Below are 17,231 nucleotides of genomic sequence, written 5' to 3'. Positions count from 1 at the left end.
TTCAGGTTGATTTTAGCAATTTTATATTTTCAGTAGGCTGATATTTTTAGGCTTGATTTTTATTTATTTTTTCAAAAAGGGTAGTCGCCTAGGCTGGCCTCAGATTTCTGTTTTTGTTTTTCCGAGGTGGGGTTTCCCTGTAGCTCAGGCTGACCTGGAATTCACTATGTAGTCTCAGGGTGGCCTCAAACTCACAATGATCCTCCTACCTCTGCCTCCCAAGAGCTGGAATTAAAGGTGTGTGCCACCATGCCCGACAAGGGTGAACATTTTTTTCAGGTTGCTGGAATCTTAAGTTAGTGTGTTTTGTTATATAACCAGATGTTTTTTGTTTGTTGTGGTAGGTAGATGGAGAGCTAGAAGCATTGATGGAAAATGGTGAAGGCCTATCTGATAAAAACCAAGTGCTCAGTTTATCCCGGCTTATGGTTAGAATTGAAACTTTGGAGCAGAAGCTTACCTGTCTCAAGCTCATTCAGGTGAACAATTTAATAATTCATTTTTTATTTTTGTATTTGTTGTGTGTAAATTACAATCTGATAGCTGAGAAGAGTTAATCATTTTTTACATGGATATGGAAGTTCTATAGTACCAGCTACTAATATGACAAAGCTATTACTATTTAAGCTCAAAACAAGGAATTTTAATAGTCATTTCATTTATCCCAGTTTATTATGTATGTCATAGGAATTGGGTAGCTTTTAATTTGTATTTATTTGCAAGCAGAGGGAGATGAGAAAGAGAAGGGGAGAATGGCACACCAGGGCCTCTAGCTGCTGCAAACAAACTCCAGATGCATGTGTCACTTTGTGTATTTGGCTTTACTTAGGTACTGGGGAATCGAGCCTGGGTCCTTTGGCTTTGCTGGCAATTGCCTTAACTGCTAAGCCATCTCTCTAGCCCCTATTATTATTATTATTTTTAATCTTACAGTAGGGCTGGGGGTTATAGTTCAATCATAAAATGCTTGCCTAGCATGTAGGAGGCTCTGGGTTCAATCCCACATTAGCATCACAAAAACCCAAATCTAAACTGGGCGTGGTGGCGCACGCCTTTAATCCCAGCCTTTAATCCCAGCACTCGGGAGGCAGAGGTAGGAGGATCTCCGAGAGTTCGAGGCCACCCTGAGACTACATAGTGAATTCCAGGTCAGCCTGAGCCAGAGTGAGACCCTACCTCGAAAAACAAAACAAAACAAAAAAAAACAAAAACAAAAACAAAAAAACCCAAATCTACCATCTGTAGAGAAAAGGCCATTTTATATGTACATTTCAGTGATGGGGAGAAAAAGAAAACTATTTAAAGACTTAATTTTTATGGCATTAGCATTTTAAAACAATTTTGTATGTTTATTGTGAAGCATGAAGTATACAAATGTGTGTATGCCCAAGTGGACATGGAGTGTCATCTTCTGTCTCTCTTCTATCCTATTTTCTTGGATAGAAGTATTTCACTAAGCCTAGAGCTCCTGGTTATTTAGGTTTTTTGAGGTAGGGTCTCACTGTAGCCCAGACTGACTGGGAATTCACTATGTAGTCTCATGTTGGCTACAAACTCTTTGTGATCCTCTTGCTTCTGCCTCTGCCTCTGCCTCCTGAGTGCTGGGATTAAATGCGTGGGCCATCTTGCCCAGGCTCCTGTTTTTTGTTTTTTTTTTTTCTATTTTTTTTGTTTAGATTGTCTGACTGCAAGTCTCAGCAATTCTGTCTCCCCTGCTCTGAACTGGAGTTAGGCATGTCTGGGCACACCTAGCTTTTTATAAAGAGTGGTAGCAATTGAACTGAGATCCTTATGCTTTCACAGCAATTGCTCTTATATGCTGATCCATCTTTCCAGTCCCCTGGTTTTATCAGTTTCTATAAAGTCATTTTCCTCAGTTAAATATCATTATAAATGATGTTAATGTTTTGATAATTTTCTGCTTTAGTGAAATCCAGATATACTATCAGAAAACACTTTATATCAAAAAGATACAAGCCATGCTTGTTGGCACATGCCATTAATCCCAACATTGAGAAGGCAGAGGTAGGAGCGTTGCCATGAGTTCAAGGTCACCCTGAGACTACATAGTAAATTCCAAGTCAGCCTGGGCTAGAGTGAAACCCTACCTCGAAAAACAAACAAAAAAAAGATACATATTCTATTACTTTAAGTTTTAGCTAGAGATATAGTTCTAGTTGAGTTAATAAAAGTGGAATTTCTCTGTGTGTGTATGTGAATTTAAGTAAAATTTTGATTCTTTCCATGGTCCTTCTATATGATTCTGACTGGTTTTTATCACTCTAACATCATACTTTCCTTTCTTGCTCCTATGAAAGAATACACACTCGCAATCCTGTCTGAAGTCCTTTCTGGAACGTCATGGGTTGTCTTTATTGTGGATTTGGATGGCGGAGCTTGGTGATGGCCGAGAAAGTAACCAGAATCTTCAGGAAGAGGTTAGTTCATATTCATCCCACATTTTTCTTAAAAGTACTTTTATAAAAAAAAAAAATCATCTATTTAAGAGAGAGAAGAGGCAAATAGAGAGAATGGGCACGCCTGTAGCCATTGCAAGTAGACTCCAGACCTATGTGCCCTCTTGTACATCTGGCTTACATGGATCCTGGGGAATGGGGAATTGAACTGGGGTCCCGTAGGCTTGAAGGCAAATGCCTTAACTGCTAAGCCATTTTCCCAGCTGCCTTAAAAGTACTTTTGTTGCTATTGTCCACCTTTAAACAAAGTGCTTTTGTTGATTGCTTAGGTTGATAAGATATGTTACTAACCAGTGATAATCAAAGAAGCTTTTTATTGGTAATCATTCTTTTAATTAACTGTATTCCCCCTCCCCCAAGGTAGGGTCTTGCTGTAGCTCAGGCTGACCTGGAATTCACCATGTAGTCTCAGGGTGGCCTTGAATCTCATGGCAATCCTCCTCCCTCTACCTCCCAAGTGCTGGGACTAAAGGCATGTACCACCACGTCCAGCTTTGTTTTTTTGTTTTTTGAGATAGGGTCTCATTCTAGCTCAGGCTGACATGGAATTCACTATGTGGTCTTAGGGTGGCCTCTACCTCTGCCTTCCAAGTGCTGGGGTTAAAGGTGTGTGGCATCATGCCTGTCCTAACCATACATATTATTTGTTCTTGTATTTAAGTTTGCCCTTTGATTTTTCCTTACAGCATCTATTTTTTTTTTTTAATATGCTATTTTTTGTTTTCTTGAGGTAGGGTCTCAATCTAGCCCAGGCTCACCTGGAATTCACTAGGAGTCTCAGGGTGGCCTTGAACTCACAGTGATCTCCTATTTCTGCCTCTCAAGTGCTGGGATTAAAGGCATGCGCCACCACGCCCAGCTTAAAATATGTTTTATTTATTTATTTGGGAGAAAGAAGCAGAGAGAAAATGGGCACGCCAGGGCCTCCAGCAACTACAAATGGACTCCAGATGCATGCATGTGCCGTCTTTTGCATCTGTTTTATGTGGGTCCTGGAGAGTCGAACCGGATCCTGTGGTTTTGCAGGCAACCACTAAGCCATCTCTGCAGCCCACACTATCTATTTTTGAAGGCAGGGTCCCACTTTAGTCCATGCTAACCTGGAACTCACTCTGTAGCCCCAGGCTAGCCTGGAACTAGTGATCCTCCTACCTCCTGAGTGCTGAGAGTAAAGGCATGCACTATCACATGTGGCTTTCCCATAGTACCTTGTTAAAGTTAATCCCTCATACCTGGGATCTACAAGGGCAAGATTTATCATCATGGTGATTCGATTGTGAATACCACTGTTTTAAAATGATGAAAATACATAGAAAATTCAATGTTTTTTTTCTTAAAATATTTTATTTATTTGAGAGAAAGAGGAGGAGAGTGAGACAGACAGAATGGGCACACCAGGACTTGTAGTCACTGCAAGGAAACTCGAGATGCATGCGCCACTTTGTGCATCTGGTTTATGTGGGTACTGGGGAATCGAACTTGGGTCCTTAGGTTTCACAAGCAAACGCCTTAACTGCTAAGCCATTTCTCCAACCCCCATTTTTTTTCCCTAAAGCATTGGTGAGAAGGGTTAAAACATTTCGAGAAGAAAATGAGTATTATTTATTTTTACTTTTTTTTCTCAGTTTCATTGAAAATCAGTATTTTAAAAGATCCAAGTAAAAATGGATTGGTAGCAAATCAATTTTATACATATGTATATGAAATCTTCCTTTGACTTTTCTGAATTGAAATGAAACTTTTTCAGTCATGATTTTTTCTACAACTCCCAAAGTTATTTAATCAAAAGATTTTAAAATGAAACATTGGCGTGAATTAGGAAATAATTTTTCTTTCTTCCATCCTTATAAGAGATTTGTCAAAAAGCAGTTGAGGAAGTTTTAGGTTTTCTTGTTTTTCTTTTTTGGTTTGTTTTTTGTTTTGTTTTGTTTTTTTGCTGACCTGGAATTCACTATGCAGTCTCAGGGTGATTTCAAATTCACAGTGATCCACCTACCTCTGCTGCCTCCCGAGTGCTGGGATTAAAGGCGTGTGCCACCACGCCTGGCTCTAGATTTTCTTTTTTTGGGGGGGGGGGGGCGGGGATCTCAGACAGCCCTGGAACCCACTGTAGTTCCAGGCTGGCCTCCAATTGGTGGTTGTGGGATTAAAGACATATACCACCAAGTCCTGCTTCAAGCTTTAGGTGTCCCCCTCCCAGGTACATTCTCACTTTAGCACAAGCTGACATAGAATTTACTATGTAGTCTCAGGTTGGCTTTGAACTCACAGTAGTCCTCTTACCTCTGCCTCCCAGAAGCTGGGATTAAAGGCATGCAGTACTGTGCCTGGCTCTATTTTTTTAAAACGTATTATTTGTGGATGGATATAGAGATAGAGCACAAGTATGACAGGATCTCCTGTTGCAAACCAACTCCAGATGGATATGCCACTTTGTGCATCTGGCTTTATATAGGTACTGAGGAATTAGACCCTGGCTGGTAGGCTTTGCAAGTAAACACCTTTTACCACTGAGAAACCACCATCTCAGAAATAATATAACTTTTTTTTCTTTGTTTTTCAAAGTAAGGTCTTGCTCTGGCCCAGGCTGACTTGCAATTGACTATGTAGTCTTAGGCTGGCCTTGAACTCACAGCGATCTTCATATTTCTGCCTCTGGAATGATGGGATTAAAGTCATGTGCCACCACACCTGGTTATAATATAACCTTTATATATTTATTTGAGAGAGAGGAGAGGAGAGCATATTAGTGTGCCAAGGCCTCCAGTCATTGCAGTTGAACTCCACAAACACATGTGCCATCTTATGTGTTATCTTAATCATTTGTGTCACGTTGTGCATCTGGCTTATGGGGAACTGGAGAGTTGAGCCTGGGTCCTTAGACCTTGCAGACAAGCACCTTGACCACTAAGTTATATCTATAGCCCTAATACTACCTTTTTTAATTTTTTTTTTTTTTTTTTTTGAGAGAGATAGAGAATGGGCATGCCATAGCCTTCAGCTGCTGCAAATGAACTCCAGACATACTCTGCCTCTTGTGGTGCATGTGCACCATTGTGCACTTGTGTCACTGTGCTCCTGGCTATGTGGGACGTGCAGATTCGAACACGAGTTCTTATCATAGGCTTTGCCAGCAAGCATCTTAATGGCTAAGCCATCTCTCCAGCCTTTAATATAACTTTTTTTTGTTTGTTTTGCTTTGTTTTTCAAGGTTGGGTTTCATTCTAGTTCAGGCTGACCTGGAGTTCACTATCTAGTCTCAGAATGGCCTCGAACTCACAGTGATCCTCCTGCCTCTGCCTCCCTAGTACTGGGATTAAAGGTGTGTACCACCATGCCTGGCACTTAATATAACCTTTTAATACAAAATATTTGTAGAGATTTGTACCTTAATTTAGTAAGACAGTATGAAAATGCACTGTTCATAAATACATAATCTAGAGTCCCAGCCAGAAGTTTGAAAGGTCATTTTTATATATTGATGTTTGTTCTTTTAATTATGTCAAACAGATTATAAAGACTTTGGAACATTTGCCCATTCCTACTAAAAATATGTTGGAGGAAAGCAAAGTCCTTCCAATTATTCAACGTTGGTCTCAGACTAAGATTGCTGTACCTCAGTTAAGTGAAGGAGATGGATATTCTAGTGAGAATACATCACGTGCTCATACACCACTTAATACACCTGATCCTTCCACCAAGTTGAGCACAGAAGTGGATACAGATACTCCCAAAAAACTCATGTTTCGCCGACTTAAAATTATAAGTGAAAATAGCATGGATAGTGCAATATCTGATGTGACCAGTGAGCTAGAATGCAAGGATGGCAAAGAGGACCTTGATCAGTTAGAAAATATCACCGTAGAGGAAGAAGAAGAAGAGTTGCAGCTACCCTCACAACAGCTGCCTGAATCCAAAGTTGAAAATGAGACCACCATAGAGGCCAGTAAGCTACCCACATCTGAACCAGAGGCTGACACTGAGATAGAGCCCAAAGATGGCAGCTGTACAAAACTAGAAGAAACCATTGTTGAGGAAACACCATCCCAAGATGAAGAAGAGGGTGTGTCTGATGTGGAAAGTGAGAGAAGCCAAGAACATCCAGATAAAACGGTGGACATAAGTGATTTGGCCACTAAGCTACTGGACAGTTGGAAGGACCTGAAGGTAAGAACACGTTTTTTTGTTCACTATAACATGAACTATTCAGATTTAGAGTTCTGTAAACAAACTGAAAACTTTTCTGGCTGTATTTCTGAAAAATGGAGTAACATTTCTCTTACTGTCAACTCTAGTAATAGTATCGTAAGTATCCTTTAAGTCTTGGTAAGATTTATACCACTAAAACCAATATATACAGATATTTTCCCTTCCTTCATTGAGAAAAGTATATTACATGTGACTTGTCATTCAAGGACTCTTCATATTTGAGACATTCTTTGTGTAGCAGACTTACTCTGTAACAAGAAAAATGGTTTAAATTAACTGGAAATTGCCCTATTGATTTAATACAAAATGAATTCAAATTAAAATTGCAAACCATAGTAATTGAGCAACTTCTTGTAAGAAAATGAATGAACTTGAATTTTGTAAAAAAAGTATATATATATATACATACATATACATATACATATACATATACATACATACATACATACATATATATATATATACATATATATATATATATATACACACACACACACACACACACACACATACTTATTTATTTGAGAGAGAGAGAAAGAGGAAGGTTGAGCTTCTAGCCACTGCAAACAAACTCTAGATGCATGCGCCACCTTACACATCAGCTTTACATGGGTACTGGGGAATTGAACCTGGGTCCTTTGGCTTTATCAGCAAGCGCCTTATTAACCCCTAAACTATCTCTCCAACCTGAACGTGAAGTTTTATTCTAGTAAAACAGCTTTATGATACTAGTTGTTCAGTTTCTTTATTGTTTCTGAATAGGTGTGATTTTTAAGTTTCTATATTGTTGGACAGAAGATGTTATTTAAAGGAAAAGTAAGTGTAATACATACATAATCTCCTAATCAAGAATATACTAAGTCAGCCATGTTGTCACATGCCTTTAGTCACAGCACTCTGGAGACAGAGGTAGGAGGATCACTGTGAGTTTAAGTGAGCATGGGACTACAGAGTGAGTTCCAGGTCAGCCTGGGAGACCCTACCTCGAACAAACAAGCAAAAAAAGGAATGTAGTAACATGTATACATGTATAGAGCTTGCTTTCTAGAAAACCCAATCTGTGTCTTGAATAGACATGTATGAAAAGGTATGCCTATGCGAGCCAATGGTACATTTCAGTTATTAGTGATCTATGTCTGGAAACCAGGTTTTGAGGACCCTTTAAGAACATGTTACTTCCTACCTTATGTTTCTGTTTGTTGTTTCTTTTGCCAGAGTTGAAATAATTAGATAAACCAGCAATCCAGGCTTTTTTTTTTTTCTTTGCGAGTGTAACTATAAAGCTCTTTGTATTAGATCTTGTGATTTGGTCCAGTGGAACTTAACTCAGATTGAAAATGAGTCCTTGGTTGGTGGTGTGCTGTGATTCCTAGTTACTGTGTTGAGACCTTTATGATGTGGTTTCAGTTTTCATTTACCAGTTTTACTCATTCATTACTTAAAATTCAGCATGATGTGCTCACTTTTATTTAGTGGTATTTTTATACATGTAAAAGGAAAGGCTCATAGTAATTTTTTTATGATGCAATGTATGAACTGCAGAAATCCAAATTGCAGTTAGTTGAGAGATACTGGGGTGGTCATTTCAACTTTTATTTAAAGCCTGTCTGGTGACAGCACAGAAGTCCCTAAAAGAAATTCCTTTTATGTTTGGAGGCTTCGGGTGGGGCCTGCATGATAATTATAATTCAGTAGCAAAAGTAGAGATGGAAACAATACATAAGAGGACACAGAAAAACAGCCTTTAAAGCCATAGTTTTATAGAAGGAGAGAATGACCGTGTAAACCCAGTAGGTTGTCTGAGAAGTCTGTAGTCAACATAACTTTTTAAATTAATAAGATGCAATCTCATAAAAATGTCTTAACATCTGTAAGAACTAAATAGTGGGGTGTGGGGCATATGCCTTTAATCTCAGCACTTGGGAGGCTGAGTCAGGAGTATCGCCGTAAGTTCAAAGCCAGCCTGGTTTGCAAATGAGTTCCAGGTCAGCTTGGCTAGAGTGAGACTGCTTCAAAAACAACAACAAAATAAACAAAAAGATGTAAAATAGACTTGTTTCTCTATGTAATAGTTGTTTCTGTAATTTTAACAGTGTGGTTTAATCTCCAGGATATATTTAGACTATGTAGATATAACTGGAATAATTTAAACTCGTTCTGGATGCATGTTTTTCAGTCCTACGGAATTATTTCTTCCCCTTCCATTTTTTTTCCTGCTACTATCTGAAAGACCACAGCAATTTCTCAGTGATATGTAGATAAATGATCATCTTGATTTGAGGTTTAAATTTTTACTTATATTTAAAATACATCCTTCCTAGACTTCATACTTTGTTTTTATCTGGGATCTTAGCATCAAAGAAGCTATTCAATAAAATCCTTCGTTTTCAGACTAATTTGCTTTGGAATTACATTACTGAGGAATGTCTTTAGTGTGGAGTATGATGTTTTGTTACACATTGGTGCTGGGGCTCTTAATTCTTCTACCATTTTCATTAACATTTACTATGTTTCGGATTTCTAAACACTGACTATTGTAATCTTTATGTTAAGGAAAAAAAGATACTTTAAATGACATTTAACCAGAAGTCTGAAATCAGGAACTAAGAAATTAACTGTTTTAGAGAAATACAATGACCTAATGTAATTATCCATACTGTCCCGGCATTGAGAGAGTTAACTACTTCTGTCTGATTTCCACCTAAATGTTCAGGTAGACATTAGCTGAAAAGAAAAAGTCTTATTCAACCAGCCTTATTATGAACCTGTTACCAAGCATTGCATTAGTTGCTGATGCCAAGATTATACTAAGCACTAGCCCAAGATTGTGCTTGTTTTGGCCACTCTTACTCTCCTGACCTTCTGGAGCTACCATAACATTGCTGGACATGTGTACACTTTGACTTTCTGCATTGAATGGAGTGAAGAACAGGATTGCTTCAGATTCCTTAATCTCGGTTTTGCTGTGAAAGCAGACTATATAGGGATCATCAGTAAAATGAAAGAGGGTGGGAGGGAAGGGAATAAGCTTCATGAATTACTCTTTGTCCTCCCAAATCTGATGATGATCCCCCTTGTAACTTGAACCATTTCCATCTAGCTTCTCAGGGCAGCAAGGAGCTTGTTAACATCACCAGCTGACCATGTGTCTCCTTTTCTCAACTCCATTTCCAACTTCGTGATGAAGAAAAACAAGAACCTAGCGTGCATTCTGTGAAGAAACAGGAAGATGGTTGGGAAGTTGGATGATGCATGAAAGATATAATAGGTGAAAAGAGGACAGAGGTGGTTAACTCACTGGCGCCGGCATTATTTTGGTGCGTCCATTGCCGACAATGGATGTCGTTCCGGGAAAATCCCTACTTCTGCCAAGAGAAAATTAAGTGAGCTACTTTTTCTATACCTTATATACACAGGACCACTGCCTTGATTTGTAAGGCTTTCATTATAAACACATTATTCCCAAAGTAGACTTCAACTAGAAACATCACTTAGCACATTGCTACTTATGTTTTCATTTTCATCTGCAAATTTACTGGGCTACATTTTCAGCAGGGACATGTGCATAATATTTGTGTTTGGAAAAGAAATTGCTGTACATCATCCTGCATGCTGAAAATATAGCCTAGATTTCACAGGGCACACCAATGATTACAAGTGATGACTAATTATCACTTGACTGGAAAAGTCTTCATTTGGATCATGTGAAAAGGAGGTAAGGTTCCCATGAATATAGTGGTTCTAATTGCTGTTAAACATCAACAGGGTATACTACTTAGTGATGATTTCAAAGCCTCATAGATAGCTTACAGAATGTACATCTCTTCTTATTCACTCTGGGTAGTTTGATTTATATCCAGGTTAGATGATTTAGGGAGTGATAAATTGAGATATTTTTTATTATTAAAAATGTTTAAATATGTTTTAAAAATATTTTTTTTTTATTTATTTGGCAGAGAAAGAGAGAGAGAAAGAGAATATGGGCATGCCAGGGCCTCCAGCTACTGCAAATGAACCCTAGATGCTTGTGCCCCATTGTGCATCTGGCTAACATGGGTCCTGGGGAATTGAACCTGGGTCCTTTGGCTTTGCAGGCAAATGCCTTAACTGCTAAGCCATCCCTGCAGCCCAAAAATTAGATATTTATTTATTTATTTGAAACACAGAGAGAGAATGGGCACGCCAGGGCATCCAGCCACTGCAAACGAACTCCAGATGTATGGCACCACCTTGCACATCTGGCTTATGTAGATCCTAGGGAACTGAACCTGGGTCCTTTGGCTTTGCAGGCAAGTGCCTTAACCACTAAGCCATCCCTCCAGCCCCAAGATCATCATCTTTTTATTTTATTTTTTTTAATTTCTCGAGGTCGGGTCTCACTCTAAACCCAGGCTGACTTGGAATTCACTATGTAATCTCAGGTGGCCTTGAACTCATGGCGATCCTGCTACCTTTGTCTCCCAAGTAAGTGCTGGGATTAAAGGCTTATGCCACCACTCCTGGCTCCAAGATCTTTGTAATAACTACTCTTATTTCATCTGTTTTGTAGGTGGTTTTTTTTTTTTTTTTTGAGGTAGGGCTTACTCTAGCTCAGGGTATCCACAAACTCATGGCAATCCTCCTACCTCTGCCTCCCAAGTGCTGGCATTAAAGGTGTGTGCCACCACACCTGGCTTGCCCTACTTGGTTTTTTTTTGGTTTTTTTTTTTTTAATGTATTTATTTGAGAGCAACAGACAGAGAGAGAAAGAGGCAGAGAGATAGAGAATAGGCACACCAGGGCCTCTAGCCACTGCAAAGGACCTCCAGACGTGTGTGCCCCTTGTGCATTTGGCTAACGTGGGTCCTGGGGAATTGAGCCTCGAACCTGGGTTCTTAGGCTGCACACTCAAGTGCTTAACTGCTAAGCCATCTCTCCAGCCCACCCTACTTGTTTTTGTAAGTAGTTTTTTTAAATTAATTTTCTAATTTTTATATATTCATTTGAAAGAGCGCACGCACGAGAGAGAGGGAGATAGAGAATGGGCCTGCCAAGGCCTCTAGCCGCTGCCTACCATACCCAACCTTGTGCTTGTTTTTGAGGTAAGGTCTCACTTTACCCAGGCTGACCAGAATTCATGATATAATCTTTGGCTGTCTTCGAACTTGCAGTGCTCCTCCCTACCTCTGCCTGGGCACGAAAAACCTTTGAGACAGTGTTTAGGTAGCCCAGGATGGCTTTGAACTCCCAATCCTCCTCTATTTCTATATTCCATATACTGTGGCTATAGGTATCCACCACCACCCTCAGCAGCCAAGTCACTCAAAAAATTATTTATTAATTTGAGAGAGAAAGAGGCAGATAGAGAGAATGGGCATGCCAAGACCTCTGTCTAGGGCAAACGAACTCCAGGTGCATGTGACAACTTGTGCATTTGGTTTTCTGTGGGTACTGGGGAATTACATTTGGTCCTTAGGCTTTGCAGGCATGTACCTTAACTGCTGAGTTATCTCTCTGGCCCACAAAGTTGCTTTTTTTAAAATTATTTTTTATTGACAACTTCCGTGGTTGCAAGCAATATCCCATTGTAATTCCCTCCACCCACACTTTCCTCTTTGAAACTGCATTCTCCATCATACCTCCCCACCTCTCAATCAGTTTTTTATTTTGATGTCATCATCTTTTCATCCTATTATGATGGTCTTGTGTTGGTATTGTCAGGCACTGTGAGATCATGGAAATCCAGGCCATTTTGTGTCTGGAGGAACATGTTGTAAAGAGTCCTACCCTTTCTTTGTCTCTTACGTTCTTTCCACCACCTTTTCCGCTATGGACCCTGAGCCTTGGAAGGTGTGATAGAGATAATGCAGTGCTGAGCAGTCCTCTGTCACTTCTCAGCACCATGGTGCCTTCTGAGTCATCCCAAGGTCACTGCCATCTGAAAAAAGAAGCTTCTCTAACCAAAAGTGAGAGTAGCATTAATAAGTAGGTATGAACATTAAGAGAAATGCTTACTGACCCCTTTCCTGTTTGTTTACTTGTTGTTATTATTAGCATTTCACTCTAGTCCAGGCTGACCTGGAATTCACTACGTAGTCTCAGGGTGGCCTCAAATTCATAGTTTGCCTCTGTCTCCCAAGTGCTGAGATTAAATGTGTGTGCCACTATGCCCTGCCCCCTTTCCTTTTTAAAAAAACACAGCTTTCACCATGGCTGCTTTTGTACTGTTGTAGCAGAATTCAGTAGTTGGCACAGAGATAATGATTAATTAAATCTAACATTTGATGCCTATACTGCTCCATATTTGGCCAGTGAAAATCCCTTCAAGTTGTATTCTGTATCATTTTGATATGTCCCTATTTTGGTTTTTCCTTCTTCAAGGTAGGATTTCACTCTAGCCTAGGCTGATCCCATTTACTATGTAGTTTTTGTCTGGCCTAGAACTCGTGCTGATCATCCTACCCCTGTCTCCTGATTGCTGGGATTAAAGGCATGCACAACCACATCTGGCCCCCATTATTTTTATTTATTTTTTTTGGTATTTTTGAGGTAAGGTCTTGCTCTATCCCAGGCTGACCTGGATTTCACTATGTAGTCTTAGGCTGGCCTTGAATTCACCATGATCCTCTTGCCTCTGTTGCCCAAGTGCTGGGATTAAAGGTGTTTGTCACCACACATAGCATATTTAAAAAATTTATAGCATAGAATACCCTTGTAGGTTCAATTTATACTTGGTTCTTATGTTTCTCTTTCCTTCTGTTAATCTAAGACCACAACCATCTACTGAATATTGTGCTTCCTTCTTGCTTACTGTTCTTTTGACTATCCATTGAATGGTTGTATTTCTTCAGACACCATAGATTTCTTTTGCTCTATATGTTAAATAGTTAATATCTCTTATTTGGCACGTTTAGTACATCTTTTCTTGCTTTAACTTTGTTTTGTGTGTCTTTGGTGTGTATGAGTATGTCTAGGGGTTTATGTGCATATATGTGAAAGCCAGAGGTAGATATCAGGTGTCTTCCTCAGTTGCTTTCCACTTTTATTCATTAATGTAGAGCTGATTCAGTTAGACTTGTTAGCCATGTGAGTCCAATAAATTCCTGTCTCTACCTTCCAGTTCTGAAATTACAGATGTTTACCATGACACTGGGATCAGAATTCAGTTCCTTGTTCTTGTACCCACTTAGCCATTTCCCTAGCCCCTTGCTTTTTACTTTTTTTTTTTTTCCCCTGAGGTAGGGTCTCACTCTAGCCCAGGCTGACCTGGAACTCACTATGTAGTCTCGGGTGGCCTCGAACTCATGGCGATCCACCTACTTCTGCCTCTCGTGTGCTGGGATTAAAGACATGTGCCACCACGCCCGGCCTTGCTTTTTTTATTACAGGTTTCTGTTTGTCCTTGCTTTTATTCTCTTCTCCCATTACTGTCCTTCATTAACTTTAAACACACAGATGAGACAAGTAGCATTCCAAATCATACATACTCAAGGAACAAAGCCTTTATAGCATGGGTAATACTTTTATTTTTGGATAATCTTTGCCCAGCAATTTCTCTTGCACACTCAGTGCATGAGTCAAGTTCACCTCTCCATGCCTTTGAACATACTATTCTCCTTGCTTGGAATATCTAGTTTTCATTTTTTTCAAAAAAAATTAATTTATTCATGTGTATGTATGAATATTTATGTGTGCATGAATGTTTTTAATTTTCCTTTCCTTTGATTTATTTATAATTGTACTTCATTCTTTGTGACTTTTTTTTATCCTCTGTATTTCTTTACACAGTCGTAATCTTGAGATGACAAAAATTATTTGCTTACCTACCCTACCTTCTACCTCTGACTCCCAGGTGCTGAGATTTAAAGGTGTGTGCCACCACATCCGATGGGATTGGCTTTTTAGACGAGTTTGGTATTATATCTTGGTGGTGATCCTCAGGTCTGTGCCTTCTGAGTGCAGGGATTACAGGCATGAGCCCATCAGACCCACCACAGTTTAGTAAGATACTAAGAGTTACTTTTTTTTTTTTTTTTTTTTGAGGTACTCTAGGCCAGGTTGACTTGCAATTTACTCTGTAGGCTAGGCTGACCTCAAAAAAGTTAATTTTCTTAGGGAATCTTTGTAGTAATTGCTACAATAATAAATGACCTCTTCATATAGTAAGATAACCCTTTGTAGTCTGGGCTGTATTTAGGATGTAGACTAGTCTTTTGGAAATGCACCTCTTCATGTCTTACCATTTAAAAAAATTTTTTTGTTTGTTTTTCTGAGGTAGGGTTTCATGAGCCCAGGCTGACCTGGAACTCACTATGTAGTCTTAGGAGGATATTGCCCAGAGTGCTGGGATTAAAGGCATGAACCACCATGCCCAGCCATTGATTTTTTTTTTTTTTTAATTAAATCCTTATGATTATTATCTTGGTTTCTGAGGTAGGGTCTCACTGTAGCTCAGGCTGACTTGGCATTCACTTTGAGTCTCAGGGTGGCCTTAGACTCACAGGGATCCTCCTACTTCTGCCTCCCAAGTGCTAGGATTAAAGGTGTGCGCCACCACACCCTGCTATAGTTTCAATGTTAAATGGTTCTACGCTGTTAGCATGGCTTGCATGATTCCCATTTATTTCTGTAATATCATCTCAGGCCATTTTAGTACAGCAGTGTTTTCTGCTGTACTAATGTTTATTCCCTCTTTATCCTGAAACATTTTCTTTTGTTTTTGAGTTCTCTTAATTAAGATTCATCCTTTCCCATAGGAAATGATCCTTGCCTTCTAAGTGTATTTTCTCTCCCTTTATGTATGTTCTCATAACATCCTTTCTGCTCTTAGCAGATAAATTTGACTCTAGTAGATGGAGTAGAGCTAGTGATAGCTTCTTTCTTGGCCTCTTAGTTTTCCTAATCTGTGAAGAAGCTCTTTCTGACACTTTATAAGTGTTCGAGAGAAAATGGGAAAAAAGTCCCTGATACCACATTATTTCTTGAACATTCTGTGTTTGGCATATAATCAAAAAATACTTGCATGGTGTCATGTGATCTTTTCTTTTTTAAATATTTTATATTTATTTGTTTGAGGGAGAGAAAGAAAGAATATGGGTATTCCAGAGCTCCAGCCACTGGAAACAAATCCCAAGTATATACACAACCTTGTGCATCTGACTTATGTGGGTCCTAGAGAATCAAGCCTGGATCATTTGGCTTTGTAGGTTAAGCAAGTGCCTTAACCACTAAGCCATCTCTCCACCCATCATGCAGTCTTTTCAGTTCTTATTTTCAATAAGTGGTTGTGTTTTTATCAGCTATAAAATGGAAATAAACAGGCCCATAAAATTATGAATTAACATTTGGATGAGGGAACTGAAAATTGACTGATATCTTCTGATTTGAATCCTCTATTATTATGTTCCATATTCTTACCCAATAATGATTTATTTGTCTTTGTCAGGTAGCTCATGAGATTGTGCTATCTCTACAAAATATTTTTCCATTTCTTTAACCTGCTTCTGATTTAGGAATTTTATTCATCCTGTAATTGTAGGAACTGTTTAAGTTTTTTTTTGTCCAAGTGCCTTTTTTTTCCCTTAATAATGTAATGATTATCTAACTATGATCCATGATTGAACACTTAAGGATTTCCAGAACGTCTGAACACACATACAAGTCTGTTTTTCTGACATGAGGGTTCATAACTAGGAACAGCTTCTCTGATAGAACTGTGTATAGGTTCAAAAAGTGTTTTCTAGATTGTTTGAATATCATTAGGGATCTTATACTTCATGATTAGATTGACAAGTGTAATGTATAACATTTTAGTGAAGGCACTTTACAGGGCTGTGGTGATTTTAGTTATTATTTATTTATTAGAATGAGAGATGGAGAGAATGGGTCCCAGTGCACCAGGGCCACTGGCCAGCCATTGCAAATGAACTCCAGTAGCATGCACCACTCATCTGGCTTATATATATACTGGGGAATTTAACCTGGGTCCTTAGGCTTCACAAGAAAGCACCTTATTCTCTAAGCCATTTCTCCAGCTGACCTGGAATTCACTATGTAGTCTCTGCCAATGTCTTCCTCCCCAGTACTTGGCTATGGTGTTTTTGAGTTTAAAAAATTATCTAGGATACATTTGAAAATATACATTTGAAAACTAAGAAAAATCTTAGTTCTGGATTTAATTTGCCTTATCTAAAATAAGACATTTAATCATCATGATTTTAATTACTTATCAATGATTACTATTCTATATGAGTATGCCTTCACCCCTCCCTTTACATATTCTCCTCTCTTCTTTTTTCCCTTTCCCTCTTTTTTTTTTTTTGAGGTTGACCTGGAATTTACTATGTAGTCTCAGGCTGGCCTTGAACTCACAGTGATCTTTCAACCTCTGCTTTCCAGGTGCTGGGATTAAAGGTGTGAGCCACCACGCCTGAAATACTGGTTCCTTTTTTTTTTTTTTTTTTTTTTTAATTATTTATTTATTTGAGAGAGAGAGAGAGTGTGTGTGTGTGTGTATGGGCACAGCAGGGTACTGGAAAATCAAACACAGGTCATTAGGATTTGCAG

The 17,231-nt window shown here is 39.0% G+C and overlaps 1 protein-coding gene across 3 annotated transcripts in view; it reads left to right on the top strand.

Annotated features, from left to right (window-relative positions):
* The window catches only part of Setd2 (SET domain containing 2, histone lysine methyltransferase), a 135,906-nt gene that overhangs the window by 55,711 nt on the left and 62,964 nt on the right, over positions 1-17,231 (top strand). For all 3 annotated transcript variants that reach the window (XM_004662037.3, XM_045136808.1, XM_045136809.1), the window contains exons 10-12: positions 345-479; positions 2,319-2,438; positions 5,988-6,644. In XM_004662037.3, coding sequence (XP_004662094.1) covers positions 345-479; positions 2,319-2,438; positions 5,988-6,644 — 912 coding nt within the window. The remainder of the gene's footprint in view (positions 1-344; positions 480-2,318; positions 2,439-5,987; positions 6,645-17,231) is intronic.

The sequence above is a fragment of the Jaculus jaculus genome, chromosome 17 (assembly GCF_020740685.1).
Source record: "Jaculus jaculus isolate mJacJac1 chromosome 17, mJacJac1.mat.Y.cur, whole genome shotgun sequence".
NCBI lineage: Eukaryota > Metazoa > Chordata > Mammalia > Rodentia > Dipodidae > Jaculus > Jaculus jaculus.
Note: the sequence above shows the minus strand (reverse complement) of the source record. Positions and strands in the feature narration are given on the sequence as shown.